This window comes from Felis catus, chromosome B1 (assembly GCF_018350175.1).
Source record: "Felis catus isolate Fca126 chromosome B1, F.catus_Fca126_mat1.0, whole genome shotgun sequence".
NCBI classification, from domain to species: Eukaryota; Metazoa; Chordata; class Mammalia; order Carnivora; family Felidae; genus Felis; species Felis catus.
Window position 1 is genome coordinate 139894274 of NC_058371.1, and position 25744 is coordinate 139920017.

The 25744-nt window shown below is 38.3% G+C and overlaps 1 protein-coding gene across 1 annotated transcript in view; it reads left to right on the forward strand.

The window, feature by feature from the left end:
- Positions 1-25744, forward strand: part of ANTXR2 (ANTXR cell adhesion molecule 2) — a 154236-nt gene that overhangs the window by 55441 nt on the left and 73051 nt on the right. Inside the window, exons 11-12 of the mRNA XM_011281741.3 lie at positions 5673-5751; positions 19003-19098. Coding sequence (XP_011280043.1) covers positions 5673-5751; positions 19003-19098 — 175 coding nt within the window. The remainder of the gene's footprint in view (positions 1-5672; positions 5752-19002; positions 19099-25744) is intronic.

The window sequence follows — 25744 nt, forward strand, 5'->3', positions numbered from 1 at the left end:
AGTCCTGTTACCAAGCACAGCCTAGCTTGGCCTATTGTAGCAATTTGTAAGTGTTTGTTTAATTAACTAGTAATAGAATGATTGAGTGATTAAATGAATCATGAACTTATTGGCAAACATTCATAAACCAATTTAGAGTGCAGTTTTAGGTTTGAGGTGTAAACATACAGCCCAACACAGCTATGATGTTGGGTTTAATCAGATGATGTTTTGTAACAGGAAGGAAATAACACTGAAACATTTCTGTACAGGAACCTGGATGATGTTATATTCTAGGCAGTTTTTGAACAATTTATCTGTAGTTTTACATGGCAGTGAGTAGAAAAGTTCTTTGAGCCAAAAAGTGTTAGGTAATTATTTTATTGCTGCTAGATATTCTTCTGTATTATCTGTGTTATATTTTCACTTGGGTCTAAAAGCTTTATATAAAAGTACCTTGTTATTCTGAATAGTCTGTTAGAAAAATAGTCAAGTGTTACAGTAATATAAGAATAACTGCTGTATCCTATGTTGGGTATTTTATGCTTCTTATTTTTCCAGGCTCTCTTCCCCCAAACAACTCTGAAATAGGTAAAATTATCCCCATTTTACAGATTGAGGAATGCAAGGTTGAGAGTATAGGGACTGGGCTTCAAACCCAGGACTCCTGATTTCTCAACTTGTGGGCTAGACCTCTCCCCTTTTATAATTTTAATTGATTCTTGGGACAAATGAAAAATGAACTCTCCCCTCACCTCTCACTTCTGTGTAAAACCAACGTGGCTTTCATACATTTTCATCCATAACAAAGTGTCTATCAACTGTGAGTGTGGGTTCTACTGTTAGTGATACACTAACCAGAAGTAGGGGTTATGTAGGAATGAGCAATGCATAGATACGAATGGAAATGACATAAAATAAGATGGCAAACATTAAATATATGTATTGGAATTTTGAGTCAACAAAAGGTCAGGGTATTAGGTTTGGGTTAGAGGGTGAGGTGGCTTTACCAATCTGCATGCAAAGGAGCAGCATACCTTTGGGCAAAGGTATCATTCATGTGCCAGTATCATACCGATAATTTCAAAAACGTTTCACTAAAGAAACAACAACATTTAAATGCAAGAGTAACTTTTGGAGCGTGTTTTTTGTGTTATCTTAGCAGTTAGTAAATGCCATTCTAGTTAACCATGGGCAATATGGTAAATGTATTAGTATGAGCAATATGGTAAGTGAATGTAGTAAAAACCTGGAGGAGTGTTACTCAGCTCTTGCCGATGAGAGAAATTTAAATGTAAGATTCTCACATATTTATCAGGGATGAAAGAAGTATGTGGTAGAAATAAAAGAAGCACTTGGACTCCAGAGTCAGAGAAGTTTAAGGTTTGGGCAAGTTACCTTTGTAAGCTTCAGTTTCCTGTCTTGGGAAGTGGAGAAAATGCTGCTGCCTAGCTCAGGGGGTCTCTGTGAAGATTAAACGAGAGGAGAGCCGTGTGTCTGGCTCGTAGTAGGGACTCGATAAACGCCATCGTTATCAATGCTGCTGCTGCTGGCCATGCTCTGCTCTCAAGAAGGTAAAGATCATATTGTTTCAGTTGAGTCCACATGTCAAAAGAAACATCAGGTGCCTTTCCATCTGTGGAGACTTGTCTCAGTTTTATGTGAAACCAGCCACATGATACTAGACTGAGTTTTGGAGATAACTGCAGTTATATTGGCTGCCTAGAAGATCTCGTTGGCATGCATTTCTACTAGAGGAAAGAACTTTGTTGTAAAATAGATCTTCTGTTCTTATTCCACTTGGATAAGCATTAAAATCCTTTTTTCTTTTTTTCTCAGTCTGGAAGCATCAAAATTTTTAATGTTTCCTTCATTAATTAGAGAACTGGTTTATTTCTGGTGAGTTCTAAGTGCCAGGTTATAAACAACTTCAGTCAGTATCTGCTGAACGCATAAAAGTTGAATCAGTAAGATTATTTGCAACAATCATACATTATTGTGAATCAGATAGTCCCTTCCCCCAAACTAAAACCATACTTACCATGTCATATGCTTTCTGGTACGTTTCAAAGTAGAGGAATTGGGAACTAGGAAAGATTATTTTTGGATTCAACTCTGCTTAGTCTTCAAAAAAAGTAAATAAAACAAGGCACTTGGTTCTGCAGAATAAGCAATTGGGTTTAAGTTTTCTTTCTTAAATAAACCACTTGGCATTCTGTGTTGAACTAGTTCAAAAGTTCAAACAAGTTGATATAAATATCTTAAGTTCTCATTCTTTTCTGGATATAGCTAAACCTTTTTTTTTTAACAAAGTATTTTGAAGGGAATAATTTAAAGAAATATTTTAAACAGAAGTATTACTGATTTTTGAAGAAGAGCTCAGCTTCGGGTTTGCTAGGAGTATCTTTTCTGGTGTCTCTTGTTCCTGTGTGAATCCAAACTAAATATCACGGCGAGAAAAGAAACACACTAAGGACTCTGATTTCAACAAGCTTGCGTGGTCTGATGGAAAGACTTCAAAATTAGTTAGAACCCTAGCTTTACCACTTTAGGCAAGGTAATTAGCATTTCTGGGCCTGATGTACCCCATCTGCACAACTGTGAAACTACTACTTTCTTTAAGGGCTGTTGTGACGATGAATGAGATGATGTTCATAAAATGCCTAGGCTGGGTATCTGGCACATAGCAGGGGCTAAATAATATTTCTCATCCCCCATCTCTGGCATCGTAATTGAAATTTTACCGGTGGTTTGAGATTGCTTCTCTTTTATCAGAATTCTTTGTAAGTGGTAGTGAATTTGGCTTTCAATTCAAGGAATAGAGAAGAAAACTTCAACATATAACATTTTGTTGATTCAGAGTAATTCAGGCAAAGTTTTTAGCTATTAATGCTTGGAATTTAGAATATTTTCGGAGGATGGGAGCATGGCTCTGTATAGAAGTTAGAGTACCAAAATGTTATCTACTACTTTCTGCTTTAATGAATGGATAGCTTTGAAATGTTGGCATTCCAAATATTATAGGATAATATACTGTGTAAACTATTTTGGAAAAGGGCTGTTTCCTTAATATTTTAAAATCCCCTTGTCATTTTTTCCCCTTTTGATATCTTAGAGCCATTCTTTAGAAAGTTACCAACTCCTGGCTGACTGATCACAAATAATTGCTAGAATCTGAATTAATGAAATTTTAACTATTATTACTTATCTTAAAATTTGAAATCATGTTTCCAAAGTAAGAGCTGTATTCTAATTCTGATGTATCTTAGCCATGAAAAAAAATTATTCTTTCTTCTTGTACCTTTGTCAAGATATTTTTTTTAATATATGAAATTTATTGTCAAATTGGTTTCCATACAACACCCAGTGCTCATCCCAAAAGGTGCCCTCCTCAATACCCATCACCCACCCTCCCCGCCCTCCCACCCCCCATCAACCCTCAGTTTGTTCTCAGTTTTTAACAGTCTCCTATGTTTTGGCTCTCTCCCACTCTAACCTCTTTTTTTTTTTTTTTTCTTCCCTTCCCCCATGGGTTTCTGTTAAGTTTCTCAGGATCCACATAAGAGTGAAACCATATGGTATCTGTCTTTCTCTGTATGGCTTATTTCACTTAGCATCACACTCTCCAGTTCCATCCACGTTGCTACAAAAGGCCATATTTCATTTTTTCTCATTGCCACGTAGTACTCCATTGTGTATATAAACCACAATTTCTTTATCCATTCATCAGTTGATGGACATTTAGGCTCTTTCCACAATTTGGCTATTGTTGAGAGTGCTGCTATAAACATTGGGGTACAAGTGCCCCTATGCATCAGTACTCCTGTATCCCTTGGATAAATTCCTAGCAGTGCTATTGCTGGGTCATAGGGTAGGTCTATTTTTAATTTTCTGAGGAACCTCCACACTGCTTTCCAGAGCGGCTGCACCACTTTGCATTCCTACCAACAGTGCAAGAGGGTTCCCGTTTCTCCACATCCTCGCCAGCATCTATAGTCTCCTGATTTGTTCATTTTGGCCACTCTGACTGGCGTGAGGTGATATCTGAGTGTGGTTTTGATTTGTATTTCCCTGATAAGGAGCGACGCTGAACATCTTTTCATGTGCCTGTTGGCCATCCGGATGTCTTCTTTAGAGAAGTGTCTTTTCATGTTTTCTGCCCATTTCTTCACTGGGTTGTTTGTTTTTTGGGTGTGGAGTTTGGTGAGCTCTTTATAGATTTTGGATACTAGCCCTTTGTCTGATATGTCATTTGCAAATATCTTTTCCCATTCCGTTGGTTGCCTTTTAGTTTTGTTGGTTGTTTCCTTTGCTGTGCAGAAGCTTTTTATCTTCATAAGGTCTCAGTAATTCACTTTTGCTTTTAATTCCCTTGCCTTTGGGGATGTGTCGAGTAAGAGATTGCTACGGCTGAGGTCAGAGAGGTCTTTTCCTGCTTTCTCCTCTAAGGTTTTGATGGTCCTGTCTCACATTCAGGTCCTTTATCCATTTTGAGTTTATTTTTGTGAATGGTGTGAGAAAATGGTCTAGTTTCAACCTTCTGCATGTTGCTGTCCAGTTCTCCCAGCACCATTTGTTAAAGAGACTGTCTTTTTTCCATTGGATGCTCTTTCCTGCTTTGTCAAAGATGAGTTGGCCATGCGTTTGTGGGTCTAGTTCTGGGGTTTCTATTCTATTCCATTGGTCTATGTGTCTGTTTTTGTGCCAATAGCATGCTGTCTTGATGATGACAGCTTTGTAGTAGAGGCTAAAGTCTGGGATTGTGATGCCTCCTGCTTTGGTCTTCTTCTTCAAAATTCCTTTGGCTATTCGGGGCCTTTTGTGGTTCCATATGAATTTTAGGATTCCTTGTTCTAGTTTCGAGAAGAATGCTGGTGCAATTTTGATTGGGATTGCATTGAATGTGTAGATAGCTTTGGGTAGTATTGATATTTACCTTTGTCAAGATATTTTGATGTCCTAGGATCGTCTACAACAAATACCTACATGGACATTGCATTCTCGTTTTTCTTCAGTTTCTCTCTCCTGTATTATCACTTTCTCTATATTTTAACCTTGAATGGTTTATTATTTCCAATTATTTATTTATTTACCTATCTATTTTTTAAGAATTTTTTTTAATGTTTATTTTTGACAGAGAGAGCGCAAGTAGGGCAGGGACAGAGAGAGAGGGAGACACAGAATCCAAAGCAGGCTCCAAGCTCTGAGCTGACAGCTCAATATGTGGCTCGAACCCACAAACCATGAGATCATGACCTGAGCAGAAGTCGGACACTTAACCTACTGAGCCACCCACGTACTCCTCCAATTTTTTATTCTTAATAATCTTGTGATGGTAGTAATGTCTGAAGAGAGGGGAAATATGGTAAATAGGATCTAAGTGGTTTTTTTTTTGTTTGTTTGTTTTTTGTTATTCTTTTTAGGGTATTGGGAAGACAGCCTCAGCATTTCTCTCAAGGAATTTTTTAATGTTACTATTTATGTTAATCTTTCTTTTAGGAACAATTAGATCATTTAAGGAATTTGCCTCTGGCTACTAAGTAATGACTGGAGCTAAGAAAGAAAAAAGTTGGGATAACTGACCAAAAGTAAACATTCTTGCTTGTTTTGAATTATATGCAGAAACAAAAATCTCCCACAATCCTCTTGTTTTTCATTTATTTTTAATTATCGTTTCTTTCATTTTCTTTCAGAACTCTTGATGTTTCAGTGAGCTTTAATGGAGGAAAATCTGTTATCTCAAGCTCATTGATAGTCACAGCCACAGAATGTGTGAGTAAAAAGTTGCATAAAGTTACTTTTTAAAAATGATTCCATCCAGAAATAATTTACAGATTCTGAGTGCTGTTGCATATTATAATAAGGAAGATGCCAACAATGACACTGGAGAGCACCACAAGGAAAACTTTGTATAGAATTCATTCTAGATTCTGTTTTTTTCCTTTAGTCTCATTAAAAAGAGATTTTAAGATAGGATACATTTTGTTCTGATATTCATAAAATTCAGAAGTCATTTAAAATCAAAATAAGGTAGGAGAATGATTTTCAAATGAAACATTTTTATTAAAACATTAATTATCAAAATGGAATAATTTTTTTTGTGTTATGAAGGTTGGGTTATTGTGTCTAAGACATTGATCAGGTTTTTGAAATTATGAGTGTGTTTTAATGGTGAGCTCATATTTTTGTCCCTTTTAAATGTTGGTGCTTTCTAACATGAGTAAATAATTTGATTTCAATAGTTTGCTATATCTTAGTTTGAAACTCTATTTTAGTTGAGATGATTGATTTGTATTACCTAAGATGCAATAATGTCAAATGTGAACTTTGTTGTTAAGATAGTGTTTTCCTTGTAGGAAATTTTTAGGGTTCATGGAAAGTTTTCATATTCAGTTGAACATGAAAACAGAAAGCACTAAAAGGGACTGATCACATGGCTATTATTTTTATGAGTATATTATCTTTATAAAAAATACAGTAATCAAAGCAAGAAACCCCAAATTCTTGCCCTTCAAAATACCAAAATTACAAACCAAAACATTTTCTCACATCTCATGGTTGCATGGGTTTATATTTTGATCTTCATTTTTTAAGAAGTGTTTTTATTTTTATTTATTTTGAGAGAGAGGGGGAGAGAGAGCAGGAACGGGACAGAGACAGAAGGAGAGAATCCCAAGCAGGCTCCACGTTGCCAGGGCAGAGGACTTGAATCCACAAACCATGAGATTATGACCTGAGCCTAAATCAGGAGTCAGATGCTTAACTGACTGAGCCACCTAGGTGTCCCTTCCTTCAAAAAACAAAGTAACTCAATATTATCTGTATAGAGACAGTTGTCTTTCTCACTGTAAGAAAACATTGCAAGGAAAACAAACATCCATAAGGACCTTGGGCCACTACTAAATTTTCTGGATAACTCTTTATCAACACCTGTCTCTGTTTGAAAATATCTAGGTTTTTTTTCTCTCGTCATTTGCAATTCATGTTGCAATTTGCAAGTTTTCTTGTCTCTCAGGATGTGGTTAGATTACAAATTACGTAGTTTCTCAGTGATTAGCTCACTAAATGATACTCTTTCTCCGTCCTTCCTCTTATTCTGTTCCTCTAGCCATCTCTTCTCATCCTTGTATAGGATACAAAGACTTGTATCCCATAGGCACTTACAGTTTTGGTGTGCAGGGAAGCTGAGGTTAAATGACTCATTTTCGAATTTACAAGTCATTGTACTTTTAAGGGAGTCTTCTAGGTCTTTCCGGTTCTCAGGAGAGCACATTGTGACTCAAGGTAGTTTAAGAGTAAGGTGATTTTAGAAAGAGTGACATTGGTTGTGTCAGAGATGGAGAGAGTGAAGGTGCAAGTTGTAATATTAAGTAAGGGATCAAAGTAATTTTTGTTGCAAACGTGAGATATGAATAAAGACTTGAGGAAGGTGTGAACGTGAACCCTGAAGACCACCCAAGGGAAGAGTGTTTTATGCAGCAGGAGCAGCTAGAACAAAGCCTAAAGGGTCATTCTGTCTGACAAGTTTAAAGCAAAGCAAGGTGGCCAGTGGGCTGGAATGGAGGTATCCTGGGAGAGCAGGAGTCTCAAGAAGAGTAGGAGAGAATGGGGGGGGGGGGGGAGGGGATGGATTGTATAGGGTTTTGTAAGTCATATTAACGACATGAGTTTTTCTTCTGAGTGAATTGGAGAGCCATTGTAAGGTGACATGATATGACTTAATACTTTGAAAGGATCATTCTGGCTACTGTGTATAAATAGATTTTGCAGAGAGGGGCAAATGTGGAAATACAGAGACTAATTCCTTGCCTAATTCAGTAATCTAGGAGAGGGGAGAATGGCTCCACTAAATGTGAGATGGTGAGAAGTGATTGGATTTGAATACATCTGTGTAAAGGTGGAATCTATGGGATGCCTAGACAGAGTAGATGTGGGTGTGAGAGAAGGACATTCACAGTAATTCTTTTTTTTTATTTAAAAAAAATTTTTTAATGTTTATTTATTTTTGAGAGAGACAGAGACAGAGCTTGAGTGGGGGAGGGTCAGAGAGAGAGGGAGACACAGAATTGGAAGCAAGCTCCAGGCTTCGAGCTGTCAGCACAGAACCCGATGCGGGGCTCGAACCCACGGACGGTGAGATCATGACCTGAGCCAAAGTCGGATGCCCAACTACTGAGCCACCCAAGCACCCCGACAATAATTCTAAGTGTTTTCACATGAGGGACTAGAAGAACATGTTGTCATCAGGTAGAGCAGTGTTTGGAAGAAGATGAGGACTTCTTTTGTTTTGGAAATGTTGAGTGAAAGATGTCTATACAGCTATTCCAGTGGAAATATCATAAAGCTGTTGAATATACAAGTCGGGAATTCCAGAGAGAGGTCTGGGTTGAAAGTACACATTTGGGCACTGTATAGAGTGAAGTAGTCAATGAAATTCCACATGATTTTTACTGAAAAAAGAAAAAGAAAGTGACTTTCAAGAGGTTAGAGCAAGAAGAGAAAGAGCACCAGAGAAAGGTTTTGTTTTGTTTTAATTTGGAGAATAGTTGACATACAGTATTGTATTAGTTTCTGGCGTACAGCATGGCTGATTTGATATTTACGTACATTTCAAAATAGTGACCGCCATAAGTGTAGTTACCATCTGTCACTATACAGAGTTGTTACCATATTACTGACTATGTTCCCTGTGCTGTACGTTATATCCCTGTGTTTCATGTGTTTTATAACTGGAAGATGGTACTTCTTAATCCCCTTCACCAGTTTCATCCATACCCCCAAATCCCTCCCCTTTGGCAACCACCAGTTTGTTTTTGAGAAAGGTTTTGTATTCATGGAGGAATCAGGATAAACTGGGTCCTGAAAGGAAAGCAGGACCTAGGCATGAAGAAAGGAGGGAAAAGCCCATTACAGATGAAGAGAAAAATGAAATTGAGGGCGGATGTATTTGATTGGAGTGAAGATGGGAGGGAATCTTGAAAATAGAAAATTTAGACCAGATTATCAGTAGCCTCAAAGAAGAAAACAACCAGGTGGAGTTTAGAGTTCATCCCATAGGTCTGTGGTTCCTAAACCCCAGTGCACAGAAGTCAGTGCTGAAATGACAAAAGAAAAGAAAATGGATTATATTTTTCATAATGCTAGGTTTATTCAACTTGAAAGAATTCTTTTATTCTGAAATTGTTCTTTCTGCCACTTTAATTTTGCAATATCCTTTAACTGAAGAAAGGATAACTATAATAATTTGTTGGATCAGCCCTTCCTTTGTTTTTTATTTTCTCCTTCCCTCTCTCTTCCCTCCTGGCTCTCCTTTCTTCCTTGGAATGGGAGAAATATGTAGCAATAAAGAAAAACTGCATTCAACAACATTAAACAGGTAAGGAAGACCTTATTCAAGGTTATTATAAGGGTGCCTGACTGGAGCATGTGACTCTTGATCTTGGGGTTGTGGGTTCAAGCCCCACATTGGGAATAGAGATTACTTAAAAAATAAAATCTTGGGGTGCCTGGGTGGCTCAGTCGGTTAAGCGTCCGACTTCGGCTCAGGTCATGATCTCACGGTTCGTGAGTTCGAGCCCCGCATCAGGCTCTGTGCTGACAGCTCAGAGCCTAGAGCCTGCTTCAGATTCTGTGTCTCCCTCTCTCTCTGGCCCTTCCCCTCTTGAGCTCTGTCTCTCTCTCTCTCTCTCTCAAAAATAAGTAAACATTAAAAATAATAATAATAAAATAAAATAAAATAAAATCTTAAAAAAAAAAAGACTATTGCAATAGGGGAGAGATTGAACTCAACAGAGGTGGGACAAGGGAGTGGAAGGAATTGCAGGCCACCTGTATATGCTAACTGGTTTTACCCAAAATAGAAATAAACTTTCTCTTCTTTTACTGACAGGGGGTAGTGTTAAAATTTGGAGCTAGGTACCCATGAAGTTAGGCTACTGCCCTTCCACAGAGACTGGGAGATAGGGTTACCATCTTGTTTGGTGAATACATTTCAAAGGGGTAGCTCTCAGGTTGAGAGAGACCTTCCCCCTTGGATCTGTAAAACTGGAAAGAGACTTAAATATATTTCAAAGAGGGAGAGAAAGATTTTGCAATTAGAAGTTTTCTTTTTTTTTTTTAAGCTATGAGCACAGTGCCAGACCATTCAATATTTATTCAATCAAGAATGCTAATTCAGCTGTATATAAATTAATAGGAGGAGACAGATATGCAAACATATCAGGGCAATGGTATTATGCAACAGATAACACTGTTATCTGTGTGAAGTAGGTATTATTTTTTTTCAATATATGAAATGTATTGTCAAATTGGTTTCCATACAACACCCAGTGCTCATCCCAAAAGGTGCCCTCCTCTATACCCATCACCCACCCTCCCCTCCCTCCCACCCCTTGCAATTAGAAGTTTTCTAAAGTAGATTCTCTCAAAAAAAAGGGAGGTCATGGACCTATTGCCAAGAGGAAACTTATCTGCAGTTTAATCAAGATGAGGAAAAATGTAAGCCTATGTTGGTCAATAGAATTAGTGAAGTGAATGAGAGAAGGAACCGTTCAAGAAATGGGAAAACCAGGACACTTACTATATAAAGGAGCCGAAGGAAGATGGAACTCCAATATGAAAAGAAGGCAGCATTAAGTGCTTCAGAGAGGTGAAAGAGGAAAGGTCAGAGGGGTCACAGTTACCTTGATGCTTCAGTCTAGGTTGATGATGTATAGTTTTCTGTGGGAATTTTATTATTCCAGTAATTATTATAGGATAATAAATACTATAATTTTCATTATTGTATTGCTAATAATCATAGCATAATTCATTTTTCCTATTAGAATAGTCATTGTTTTGTACTCAAACTCAAATACCTCTAGTGTGTGGCAGTGATATTGTATAACATTTGTAGATGTGAAAAGTGAGACCATTGCCATGAGATGCTCCTGCTGATGTGTGCATTAAATCTCTTTTCAAAACAGACTAGGCTAGTGGGTAAGATGATGATAAACACTCGGGTGTTGTATTAAGTGGTATTCAGTCTGTCAGGCATTTTCAGATATGATAAGATGCAGTTAGTAGTATTACTCATTCTAGGATGATGCTTTTGGCTTTCACAGATATTTGAAAGCCAATGAAAATAAAACACCATTGCTTTGGCAATCGATTAATCCTCATAGAAATCCCACAAATAAAGCAGCCCTTCTGTGTGCTCCCAGGGCATCCAGGCTCAGTTCTGTTAAGGCACTACGTCACTGACTGTAATTTCCTGTTTACTTCTGGGCTTTTCTTACTTGTTTCGAGATATTGGCAGCAGGGCCTGTCTCACTCCCTGCCTTCCTCCCAGTGCCTGGTCCTTACACAGGGCTTGTGCTCCAAAATTATTTGTTAAATGAATGGATGTAGATCTAGTTTACAAGTGGGAAAATGAAGCTTCGATTTATGAGATTTAAGATTAGGGCCCAAGGAGGGCTTGTATTTAGACAGTCATCTCTCTTTATCTATGTCAGAAGATCTCCTAAATGTGTCTCTGCTTTAAAAAAAATAGTGAAAGGTATCTTTCTTCCCCCTTTGAACTACTGTTCTTCTGACTCTTGACATAACAGTATCAAAAATGTTTCTTGAGCACACAATGCCAGACACTGTGCTAAGCACTATACATGTGCTAAGCACTTATGACTTCATTTAATACTTAAAACTTAACAGGAGGGTCTTACTGTTACCTTAATCTTACAGATGAGGAACAGAGAGCCACCTCTTATCTCTCCTACACATATATGCAAACACATCAGAAGGTGCTTCTTCTATTAGGTAGACCCAACCCTCAGCAGGGGGTATGGCTTGATGAGAAAGAACATCGGTTGATTTTAGCTCTCACTGCCCCTGAGAGGGGGGACATGGAGCCTGGAGGCTCTAAAGGTTAAATTATCTGCTCATATCAAGTAGGTGGCAGAATCAACAATTGAATCCAAGTCTGTCTCCGCCCACCCTGGCCTGACCACTTGTGCAATCTGCCATTTGTAACTAGGTCCTAATTTGATTTATATAAAACAGGGGTTGGCAACTTTTTTTTTCCTGTAAAAGGTCAGATAGTAAATATTTCAGGATTTCAGGGCTACACAATTTCCATCACAGCTACTCAACTCTGCCATTCTAGCACAAAGGCATCTGTAAATACTATGTAAACAGATCCATGTGGCTGGTTCAACAAAGCTATGTACACTGAAATTTGAATTTTATGTAACATATTCTTTTATTATTATTATTATTATTTGAGAGGGAAATGGGAGAGGGGCAGAGGGAGAGACACAGAGAGAGAGAATCCCAAGCAGGTGCCATACTAAGCGTGGAGCTCGATGGAGGGCTTGATCCCACAACCTGGGATCATGACCTGAGCTGAAATCAAGAATTGGACAATCAACTGGCTGAGCCACCCAGGCGCCCCATAACGTTTTTGTTTTTGTTTTAATTTCTTTTGGCTATGTAGTAACATAAAAGAAAAAAATCTTAACTTGCCAGGGTCTTATGAAACACATGAGCTGATTTGGCCTTTGGGACATAGTTTGCTAATTCCTGATATCAAATATTCCAAAAGAATCCAGAACATGAAATCATCACCCATTCTGTTACTGATTTTTCTTCCCTGAACTCTAAATACATAGAAACAAATATTGTGGAGACCCATTTCCCCTTCTCTGAGTCTCTCTTTGTTTTTTGTGGTTGTTTGTTTGTTTGTTTTTTTTTAATGTGGTTGCTGTGATTAATTATTTTCTAGGTAGCTTACAACACTTTTGAAATTTTTGAGTGATTCCTTTCTCATAGTTATTTTGCAAGTACAGTGCTGACTGTTTAAAAATTTTTTTTTAATGCTTATTATTTTTTTTTTGGAGACAGACAGAGACAGAGTATGAACAGGGAGAGGGGCAGAGAGAGAGGGAGACACAGAATCCAAAGCAGCCTCCAGGCTCTGAGTTGTCAGTACAGAGCCTGATGCGGGACTCGAACTCATGAGCAGTGAGATCATGACCTGAGCCGAAGTCGGACGCTTAACCGACTGAGCCACCCAGGCGCCTGTGACTGATTTGTTTTTATACTTCTATGATTCTCTCAGCCAGAATTTCACTTACATTAGGCAGAGTGAAGTTTTTGATTGGAAAACTTACTTTTAATGGAGAAAAGGAAATCAGATGCAGATGAAATTCAAAAACTTAGTGTGTCCAGGATGACTACAAAATATGTTCTTTCTACCCCACTGTCGAGCTCAAGGCTCTGGTATGTCCTCAGTTAACCCTTAAAAGAGTTTTGGCTTCATAGCTATAACCATCATCTGGGTAGTAAGTCTCAAACTGGACTCCTCAGCTAACTTGCACAACCTACTCTTCACAGACATGTGAGAATGCCATTTTTTCAAAACTATGGTTAGAAAGATTCAGTCCAACAAATGGCCAAAAGAAAGGTTATCCAATAAATGGACATTAATCCAAAAGATGGCCAAGTCTCTCTGTATTAAAAAGAACTGCCACTTTTGAGAACTTTGTGTTTCATACCCTCTCTTCAGCTTCTTCAGGTGCTACTAAATCCCCTCTACCCATGTTCCACCCAAAGTTGTCTTTCTCTTGTCCTTGCAAGAAGCCACTATTTCTACCATACTTTCTCCCTGCGCTTTCTTACTTCCTCAAAGTGGTCCTCTTAGAACTGTAGACCAGGTTCGTCTCTACTTGTCTCTATCGTAGTTGCCTTCCTTGCTCAAACCTTGCTCAAGGTTTGTCTCTCCAACTAACCTGTGGGCTTCATGAAGACTTGTCCAACTTGGTAACTTTGGCATCTACTTATTTAAAAAGCGGCTTGTAGTTTCTGCCTGTGACACAGATCTATGTGTCATCATGGCTAGTTTCATTTGTCTCCTAAGTCTGCAGCTTTCATCTTGCTGTCTGCTCTTAGGACTGAAGTCTATGTGTTTGACCTTTCCTTAATTTGTTTATAAAGCTATGTGAACAATGAAATTATTTCCCTTTCAAGATGAAGTCTTTCATGCTCGGATAATGGCTCTGGAAAATGAAAACAACAGAACTGGGAAAGCCTGAATTTGTATCCAGTTAACTGAGCTAATTTCTGGGACTGGGGCATCCAGGGACTGTGTCATATACTTATGGCACTGATGGCAAGGTTGGGCTATATTATATTCTTTGCTTCCTTTGACCTGCTTTCCATCATGCTCAGGTTAAATTTGATAAAGATTAGGTCTGTAGGTCTTTAGAAAGTGTGTATTTTCGGGGTACATGGGTGACTCAGTTAAGTGTCCGACTTCGGCTCAGGTCGTGATCTCACTTTGAGTGAGTTTGAGCTGCGAGTCGGGCTCTGTGCTGACAGCTCAGAGCCTGGAGCCTGCTTCAGATTCTTTGTCTCCCTCTCTCTCTGCTCCTCTCCCACTCATGCTCTATCTCTCTTTGTCTCTCAAAAATAAATAAATGTTAAAAAAAAATTAAAAAGAAAAAGAAAGTGTGTATTTTCTTTTTAATTTTATTGAAGGTGAATCTTTGGAGTCCGTTGACATGATAATATTGTCATAATAAATATATATTTGTGTGTGGATGTGCATAGTGTCTTATTAATGTTCCTAATAGAGTTATTTTCTGGAGGAAAAATTAAGAATTTTCACTGCCTATCATGGTGAGCCCATCTACTGTATATTCTGTCAGTATGATTTTCTGAATTTCCTGCTAATGACACATTCATAGAAAGAAAAAAAAGACACCAATAAAATTTTAGCAGATTCGTATCTTCTGGTTGCATGTTCTTATTTCTGAACACAGAGTTTGAATTCTAAGAAAAGAGGAAACCAAATGTTCATAGAACCTTTTTGAAAACTGTATAGCACAGACAAATGGTGAGCCATTTCCATGAGTGCTGTGACTAGATCCTAATGTGGGAAAAGACTGGTAGGGAATGCTGTATTCACTCTGTACATAAACAGTCAGATGGGGAGTATCTTATATAAGACCTTATATTTGAAGGTAGAATCATGAATTTATGCATTTGACAGCATTTCTGCCATAGGATATCACATTTTTCTATGTGTTTCTTTGACATTCTTTTTCTGTCATATTCCTGTTTGCTTAGATTTTAGAGCTTAGCGTAATCAAGGCTGTGGAGAGTCACATGATTTGTTCATGAATGTTTAGAAGTCTGTGTAGAAAGATGTACTTTGAGTATTTCTTAGGTAGCCTGATGTGTGTTCTGAATTGTTTTCTTTGACTTTAGGAACAGAGAACTTAGATTTGCCTGGAAAATTTCTGAAAAGTATTTATATTCTCTCTCTCTCTCTCTGTCACACATATGTGCACACACACACACACACACACACACACACACACACAGGAATTTCTATGTGCAAGACAGTGAGTGATTTAGATATTTCAGATATATTAATAACTAGATTTGAGATTGTATTTTCATTCTACCAAACTCCACATCAAGAAATTGCTACATGAGTGCATGTCTTTTTATTTCTTATATTTTTGGTTAATTCTTTATGGTAAATATCATGTAGTTGCATCTTCTAGAGCCTTAAGAATGGTCAAATAGTGAATGATAGAACTCGGTGAAGATAGTGTGTGCCTGTGTGAAGTTTCGAAAGTTATTTTTGTTGTCTTCTGTGAGAAAAGTTAAATAAAATGATCAAAGATTCTAAGTGATACCTTGGTGGTGCCAGTTTGGGTTCATTTGCAACCTAATAGCAGCTACAGAAATTTACCTCCTATGGTTGTTCCCTCTTCCTTTCAGATGCAAAATCAGAAATCAAAGGATAGCTTTAATTGTTCATGTGTAGTTGAATCTTAATCTTCTGAAAGTTTCTGAAAGTAATGAATGTTTTATGGTTTATGCTGCTCTGAGAATTAATTATTTTAAAAGTAGATTTATTAAAACTGAAAGACTGCTAGTAATCGGTATCTATAAAAATTGATCTGTTTTGGGATAGCTTCCAAGCCGCTATATGCTCATCGTTTTTCCTTTTTCTTCCTTTGTGATAATAACTGGTGGTACAGGGAAGTGATACGCATGTCAAGATTTTTCTGATTAGCTGAACCAAGTGTATTTGGCTAGCACTTCTTGCCACTTGTTTTGAAAACTACCTTCTCTTCTCAGTTATTTACATGTAACTGTCTACATAGTGATTATTATCTCTTTTTTGTGTGTATGGCATTATGTTTTGCACTTTAAATCCCACTATAAAATGTTCTGACTGAATACTACCACCATTGTCACTGAAACATCAGAAAGTCTCTCAGCTTTGATCGATCCCATCCGTTCTCAGTGTGGACTCTAGGGAATCCTAAATTTAAATATTTAGATGTTTCAAATGTTATGAGAAACACAATGGTTCTGTGCTGATGTAAGTTGAACTTCTTTACTGCAGAACCATTCAGATACTTAAAAGTATGTTAACATGCAGAATGATTTCCTACAAGAGAGAGATAAGAGTAATGGCTTTTTTCACAAAGAGTTTCATGCTTTGGGAACAACTGGCTTTCTTGTTTTGTAGATTAGAAAACCGTCCCTGAGAAATTAAACAACTTGCTTAAAATTAAACGTCTAGACTAATACTTTTAATGCAGTGCCATTCCAAGACGGATACTGCTGAGTCCCCCCACACCTTGCCACCCCTCTCGCTGTCAGCTCTTGTGATATAAGTAGCTCACTCTGACCTCTGGGCTTGTACTTCTTATTTGTTTTGAATGACAGGACATGTATTTCTGAACAACTGCCCATGAAGTTCCAAATTCCCACCTGGAGAGTGTATTGATTTATTTACATTTTTTTCCTTCCCTGCATTCTTTCCAAGAAAGAAAGAAAGAAAGAAAGAAAGAAAGAAAGAAAGAAAGAAAGAAAGAAAGAAAGAAAGAAAGGAGAAAGACACACATACCAAAAAACAAAACATTATTACTGGGGATACCAGAGTAGGATTTTAGAGACACGCTTTGTCCCATTGGGAACTTTATCCCCACACTAAAAATTCAGTAAATACGAGTCTTCGCATCAGTGGCTTTTGTAGTCTAGTTTTTTAGAGTTCATTTTCTTAATGCCAAGCTCATAATTTTAAATGCCAAGCATGGAATGTACATGGGTAAGTAGGTTGGTTGTAACCCCATGGCTTTTTTTTTTTTTTTAATTTTTTTTTCAACGTTTTTATTTATTTTTGGGACAGAGAGAGACAGAGCATGAACGGGGGAGGGGCAGAGAGAGAGGGAGACACAGAATCGGAAACAGGCTCCAGGCTCTGAGCCATCAGCCCAGAGCCCGACGCGGGGCTCGAAGTCACAGACCGCGAGATAATGACCTGGCTGAAGTCAGACGCTTAACCGACTGCGCCACCCAGGCGCCCCACCCCATGGCTTTCTAGAGCTCCTAACGAATAGTGGCAGAAAAGAGAAATTAAAGAAATCAGTTTATCAAAAGTAAACAAACAGGGGCGCCTAGGTGGCTCAGTCGGTTAGGCGTATGACTTTGGCTCAGGTCATGATCTTGCAGTCTGGTCCGTGAGTTCGAGCCCCTTGTGGGGCTCTGTGCTGACAGCTCAGAGCCTGGAGCCTGCTTAGGATTTTGTGTCTCCCTCTCTGCCCCTCCTCCACTCGCACTCTTGTCTCTCTATCTCAAAGGTAAGTAAACATTAAAAAAAAAAAAAAAAGGAGGGGGGCGCCTGGGTGACTCAGTGGGTCAAGTGTCCCACTTCACCTCAGGTCATGATCTCATGATCTGTGAGTTCAAGCCCTGAATCAGGCTTTTGTGCTGACAGCTCAGAGCCTGGAGCCTGCTTCCGATTCTGTGTCTCCCTCTCTCTCTGCCCCTCCCAGGCTCACACTCTGTCTCTCCCCCCCTCTCAAAAATAAATAAACATTTAAAAAAAACTAAAAAAAAATTTAAAAATAAATAAATTATGATAAATGTTAAAGATTCAAGTACAGAGAACTATGAATTGTGTAATAAAGAGAGATGTTTTCTATCTTTTCTTTTTTTTAGAAAATTTTTATTAGTTGATGGAACACTTTGTTTTTGTTTGTTTTTCAGAGTTTTATTTAAGTTATAGTTAGTTAACATATAGTGTAATATTAGTTTCAGGAGTAGAATTTAATGTTTCATCACTTAGGTACAATACCCAGTGTTCATCATAACAATTGCCCTCCTTAATACCCACCCATCTAGCCTATCTCCCACCCACCTCCCCTCCATCAACCCTCAGGTTATTCTCTATTGTTAAGAGTCTCTTAAGGTTTATTTCAAGGAGGGGCATTTTCTAGCCAGAGGGTGCATGACAGGCTTCCTGGGGAAGTGACTTAAGCTGAGCACTGTAGGATGAGTAGGTGGTGGTTACAGGAAGGGGATTGGAGGCAGAGGTAAGAGCAGGTTCTGTAGGGCTGGAGGATCTTGGCATTAGGAAGCGAGCAGACACCAGTGTGGTTCTTGAGTGGTTAGTGCTTGAGCTGTGGTGAGAAATCTTCTGATATGTGAGTGCAGAGGTTGCTTTCTTGCACTGATGCATATGAACCGTTTGCCAACAAGAACCATTGTTGTTGGTTTCTCATTTGCTTGGTGATTTTTGATATTCCTCTTGCCCTGGCATTTAAATACATAATGCAAGTAGTTTTCTGTCATCAAAAAGTCTGGGAAAATGCTGCATACATTCTGCCTAGAAGTAATCATGCTTGCAATCAAAATAATCCATTCCCAGAGACAAAGATAGAGACCCAGACTGCCCATTCCTATAACCCCAGATAGTGATTTTTCCTGCATTCTTTAAGCCATCATTTAAAAGTGTCTATAGCACTTTGGAAGGTTTCGTATTTATTATTGACTGTTTTAACATATATGAAATAGACTATAAAGGAATTTACCGAATTTAAAGGAATATAATAGAACTCTGATTTGACATCATTATGCTTTTCGCATCGTTTTCTGGTGTTTCCTTAAAAAACAAAAACATGTATTTGGGATTTAACTCTGCGCTTTACTGACCACTTTGTTTTTGTCTTCTGCCTCTTCTAGTCTAATGGGATTGCAGCCATCATTGCTATTTTGGTGTTACTGCTACTACTGGGCATTGGTTTGATGTGGTGGTTTTGGCCCCTGTGCTGCAAAGTGGTGAGTAAGGAGGATTTTCAACTCTACTTGTTTGTAAAGCAGTGAGATGTCAAGTAAGGCCTGGACTGCAAATCAATGCCACTTGGTCAACAACAGCAAAGTTTCAGTTAGCAAATTGAATTTTAGGAGCTTTTATTACTATAATAAGTTCTAGAAAACATGCATGCCAATAAATGTTTCTTATAAAACTTCATCTAAAAAAACATTTCAAAATGAAGCTTGGAGGGAGAAGGCGAGAGGGTGGGGGAAGAGGTAGTGGGGAAAAAGGGCTTTCTACTCCAGTACAAAAGAATTTCCAGTAAGTTGAATGATACTTTCTGTTGGATTCCTGGGGAGAAGTTGCTAATCTGTCAGGTTTTCTTGTCAATTGCTTATTGAATCTTTCATTACCTCTTTGGAAAATCTATTTCAGGACCATCTCTGTTTGCCTCTCAAAAAAACATTTTAGAAATAAATTGTGTGCAGATGTTAGGGTTGCACAGGCAGTTTTGAAGTTACAACGGTTTATTGGAGTTATTTTTCCTGTTTGAGTAAAACCTTTGAAAGAATACAGGTTTATATTTGTTTTCTATCGCAACTTGAACAAATTGCTCTGCATTCCGTGGCTTAAAGCAACACAAACTTATTATCTAACAGTGATTTAATCACATATCCAAGATGGGTCTCACTGGACTAAACGGGGCTAAAAGGGAATGGCAGAGTTACATTCTTGTCTTAATGCTCTGGAGGAGAATCTGTTCCCTTGCCTTTTCTGGCTTCTAGAGACCACACACGTCCCTTGTTTCGTGGACCCCTTCCTCCATCTTCAAAGCCAGCAACATTGCATCTCTCTGACTATTCTTCTGTAGTTGCATCTCCCTCGGGTCTCAGCCAGCTGAGAAAGGACCTCCAATGTTAGGAAACCATGTGAAGAAATTGGACCCAGCTGGATAATCCACGATAATCTACCCTCTCAACATCCTTAACTTTACCATATCTGCCAAGTCCCTTTTGCTATGTAATGAAAATTGTTCATAGTTCCAGGGACAGCTTTGGAGGGACCATTATTCTGCCTACCACAGGATGGAATGTTGAGTAATAAAGTTCAGCACATTTATGGGGCACCTGGGCGGCTCAGTCAGTTAAACATCCGACTTTGGCTCAGGTCGTGATCTCACGGTTTGTGAGTTCAAGCCCTGTGTTGGGCTCTGTGCTGACAGCTCAGAGCCTGGAGCCTCTTCAGATTCTGTGTCTTTCTCTCTCTCTCTCTGCCCGTCCCCTGCTCACACTCTGTCTCTCAAAAATAAATAAACATTAAAAAAATTTTTTTAAGTTCAGCACATTTCACGCAACCCAATTTGGATTGTTCAAGTTTCATAGAAAAGATTATCCTGAAGAAGCACTCATTCAAAGCATACCTCCTACTTAGTTTGATAGTATTCTTTTTATTATCAGCATATTATATATATATATATATATATGTATATATATACATACATATATATATATATATATATATATATATACACAGAACTTTATATTCTGTAGATCACTGTGGTGTTGTACCTAATATTACTGGACTGCCTTTTTTCTCCCTCACCTTTGCTGACTAATTCCAAGTTCCTTATAACTTAAGGCACTACTTTGCATCACTCCTGCATTTATTATTAATTGTACTTCAGTCCGTTTTCATGAGTCAACTTTACAATCCTTTATCTCAGAGCAGTTGGCCCATATAAGAGGTATAGAATTAACTCAGACAATGGTAGAGACAAGAAGCATCTTGTCTCTTTGCTGAACTAATCAGTTTCCTGCCATAGCAGTTTATGCTCAGACAGTTTCCTGTTGTAATCTAGATCATCCTAGATATGGCTATTTTCGGGTGGCTAACGTTCTTGAGTCAAATTGAAAGCAGAAAGGTGCCCTAATATGATTTGTGCTCCTTGGTTTTTTAATTTAAATTTGGCCGTGGTGGATGTCCTTTCCTTCCTCACTTTGCAGTTTCATTTATTATTGATCAGAGGGCTCAAAAGCGTCAAAGTATATGATTTTTTTAAAAGACGTGCGGAAACTAAAATGGGCTTCTTTGGAGCATTGTTAGATGCTCCAAAAATGTGGGCAAAGTTTAAATGGAGGGGCATGAGTGTCCCAATGGCAACATTTGTAAAGCACACTAAGAACATAAGGAGGAGGGATTTACCAGAGTCACGGGATTGTTTCAGAGAAACCTGACTGGGCTGATGACCCCACACTGAGTTTTGAATAATGAATAAGATGTTTGCAGTTGAGAGAGATTTCAGATGAAGTGTGTGTGTGTGTGTGTGTGGAATTATACTGAGTTATTCTGGCATGCTTTGGGGAGCACTAGGTTGAGGCTTACCTAGTGTGCCAGTGAAAGGGAAGTGTGAAAGATGGTTTGGGATTTAGGTAGGAATCTCATTTAGGGAGGCTTCCTCTGTCTTTTAGGAAGTTTGAGCTCACCCCAGGGATGATGAGAAGCCACTGGAGAGATTTGTTCAGTATAATCCCCTGAAAGAAGCTTTGCTTGCTTTACAGCAGTGTCTACTCAGGTCTGGTCCTGGTGAGGATTAAGTCTGTATCCAGCTGAGTTTCCATCAACAATTGAAATGGAAAGCCAGTGACAGATGATGCACCTTGGATATGGCCAAAGCAAAGGAATGCTAACAAAGTGCAGATAGGAGTTAAGGTAGAAGCTAAGTGAGCTAGGGAAAAATGAAGAGGTGATGTGACGAAAGGGGCACAGGGACTTTAGCCTTGTGAAACAATCTTGAGAGTGTCAAAGGGTGTTGTGGTGCAATTGCAGGATATTTGTTTTACTTTGTTCCTTTTAGAGAGTATGTTTGTGCAATGCTGGACTTAGAATGTAGTTAGCTAAATAATTCTTAGCAGTTAAATTATTAAGGATCAATTTAACTTTGACTATCTATTGTTACCAGTAATACTACTTTCTAATGCGAAATGAGATGCATTTATTTCAGCTTGGTGTTGTACAAATTTTGTTTTGTTTGAGTGCTTTTAAAGTACTAGTGGCAGGGGCACCTGGGTGGCTCAGTTGGTTGAGCATCTGACTTCTGCTCAAGTCATGATCTCACGGTTTGTGAGTTTGAACCCTGAATCAGGCTCTCTGCTGTCAGCACAGAGACGGCTTCAGATCCTCTGTCCCCTCTATCCCTGCCCCCACCCACCCACTCTTGCATGCCTTCTCTCTCTCTCTCTCTCTCTCTCTCTCTCTCTCTCAAACATAAATAAACATTTAAAAAAAATGAAGTACTAGTGGGAAACATTTAAATTTAATGTTTCTGGGGTGCCTGGATATCTCAGTCGGTTAAGTGTCTGACTTCAGCTCAGGTCATGAATTCGCCGTTTGTGGGTTTGAGCCCCATGTTGGGCTCTGTGCTGACACTTCAGAGCCTGGTGCCTGCTTCAGATTCTGTGTCTCCCTCTCTGTACCTTCCCTGCTCACGCTCTGTCTCTCTTTCTCCACCTTTCTCTCTCAAAAATAAATAAACATTAAAAAAAATTAATCTTTCAGCTGAAACATGACTAAAGAGCTTAAAAATGTCTGTTCTCAGGCACATTTAGATTATGTCCATGGTCCACTTCCTTGGGGATCACATGCTCAGGAGCTCTTATAAAGATAGAAAGCCTTGATATAAAGCTCTGAACAGAGTCCATAATATTTGTCACACATTCTCATTCAATCATTTCATATTTTATGTAAATATCTTATGAAGTGATTTGTTCATTGTTCAGAGATTAAAATTTCAAAATTTCACATTTACCTGATCAATAACTCAAAAATGACAGTGTTCCTTATACTTCAGACAGTGGTTCTCATTTTTTTTTTTTTTTTCCTGCCCCAAATAACCAGAAGGTCTCAGAGCAGTAGTGGTGAGATTTCCCATGGTGATGATTCTCCCTGAAGGGAAAGACAGGGCAGTTTCTCTAGGATTCAGTGCCATTTGGAGAAGCCTGTGGGGTTTGCTGAATAATGGTCCCTAAAGATATGCAGGTCTTAATTCCTGGAAATTGTGAATGTTATATGGCAAAAGAGACTTTGAAATGTGATTAGATTAAGGATCTTGAGCTAGGGAGGTTATCCAGGAGGACCTACTGGTGGGCTCTAAATGCAGTCACAAGTGTTCTTGTAAGAGGGAGACAGAGGGAGATTAGCCTACTCAAGGGGAAATGGCAGTGTGACCATGGAAGCAGAGACTAGAGATGCAACTACTGGGCAGGGAATGCTCACCGTCACCAGGAGCTCAGGGAGGCAAGCAACAGATACAGTCCTGGAGCCTGTAGAAGGAACCAGCTCTACTAATACCTGATTTTAGCCTGATAAGACTCAGTTCAGACTCCTGACTTCCAGAACTGTAAGAAAATAAATTTTCTCTGGTCTTAAGCCATTGCAATTGTGGTAACTTGTTGCAGCCATGTTAAGAAACTAATACAGTTCTTAAATGATTCTGATATTCCCCAGGGTTGGGAATGACTGCCCAGGGCTATTGATTTTGGCAATTCTTATGTAACACGTCTTTGGAGCAGCTCGTTACAAAAACTGTTCACGGAGTACAAGAGGTTGTAAAATGGAAGACAATGAAATATTCTTTAAAATGTTAGCAGTGGTTCCAAGGCTATTAAGAAATCAATATGCATTTTTAAAAATTAGAATTACATTTCTGTTTTGTCCTGAGTAACCATAAAATAAATGTGCATAATGTTTTATATACTGAGTAGAAGTTACTTACTGTTTCAGAGTGACAAGGAATTTTTGGGAAGAAACAGGTTTCTAATTTTCAGAAGTATTCAAGGCATATATGTCATTAGAACCATTTGACAACAGGGATCCATGGACAGTTCCCTCGGGGTGCTTGTTATTTGCTAGAAGAGGCCAGTGCCATCCTATTCATATTCAGAAACTGAACCACTGAATTCCTTGAAAGCTAGAAAGTGACCATTTTACTCTGCAAGGAAAAGCAAAGAATTCAAACATTTAACTAAATATGTCTCTGAAACTATGACATATACTTCATTAGCTGTACCAAATTAGCATGAGGAACAAGAAACACATCAAAATCATAACTATCCCCTCTAGAATATTTTATATTAAAATTTTAACCAACGGGTGCCTGGGTGGCTCAGTAGGTTGGGCATCCCACTTTGGCCTAGGTCATGATCTCTCTGGTCTCAAGGTCTAGCCCGTGTCGGGCTCTGTGCTGACAGCTCGGAGCCTGGAGCCTGTTTCAGATTCTGTGTCTCCCTCTCTCTCTTTCTGCTCCTCCCCCACTCACACTCTGTCTCTCTCTCTCTCTCTCTCAAAAATAAATAAACATTAAAAATAAATTCAAAATTTTAACCAAAATCCTCAAAAAGTTACGCAATGGTACATTTTTGGTGATACTTAAATGAAATTAAGATTAAACGATTATTTATGTGATCATTTGTTGAACATTTCTCTCACTTTATAGTGTACTAATTTCATGAAGTCAAGTATTGTGTGTATTTTAATCATAGGCATGTTATACGTTATCTTCTTTGAACTGTTTCAATTCTTAAAACACTTGACATCTCTTTATCTGGAAGACGACTTCAAAATAGGGTAATCTGTTGCCAGTTTTAATCAAAATTCTGTCAACTATGGAGAAGCATTTTGCATGAGAGGATTTATGGTATACTCTTAGTTCTTTGTATGATTTTCACTGATTTTATTTAAAAGGTATTCTTTATAATGTATATACAATAGGAAAGGTGGCCTTTGCCATTTCTATACAACAAGAAGTAAGATACAAGTACATAAAATTGTTTATTATTTTTAAGTTTTTTTTAATTTTTAAAATGTATTTTTGAGAGAGAGCGAGAGAGAGAGTGTGAGAAGGGTAGGGGCAGAGAGAGAGGGAAACACAGAATCTTAAGCAGGCTCCAGGCTCTGAGCTGTCAGCACAGAACACAACACAGGGCTTGAACTCACAAACCACGAGATCATGACCTGAGCTGAAGTCAAATGCTTAACTGACTGAGCCACCCAGGGTCCCCAAGAATTTTTTATTATAATAAAACTCTGAAGTAGATGCAATTTAATTTTAGTTGCTTCCATATACACCCCACAGGGGTTTCAAACCTGAGGATTGTGAACTTGGGTGGGAAAAAAAATCTTTCTTTTTACTTCCAACTGAAATTTATCATTTCCTTCATTTATAAATGTAGGCCGCTATTCACAAAACTATTGTCACCAATAGTAATTACAGGTATCCTATATCACATACAATTCTTCAGATATTTTTGAAATATCTTTTACAAGTAACATAACTTCAAAATTAGGATAGTTCTCAGTTCTCATTATTTAATGAATTAATAAAGTAGCATATATTTCTATATCAAAAATTTGTGTGTGTGTGTGTGTGTGTGTTTACAGAATTGATAATTATATTTCAATATAATTGGATTCCTTAAACCTTTTTTATTTTAATGTCACTTAATTATTCTGGGAAGAGATCCATCGGTTCACCAGATTGCCAAAAAAGGGCATAGAATAAAAAATGTTAAGGAAAAACCTGTGCAATAAAAAATCTGTCCACTCACAGACTACTTACTGGGCACCTAGGTGGCTCAGTCAGTTAAGCATTGAACTCTTGGTTTCAGCTCAGGC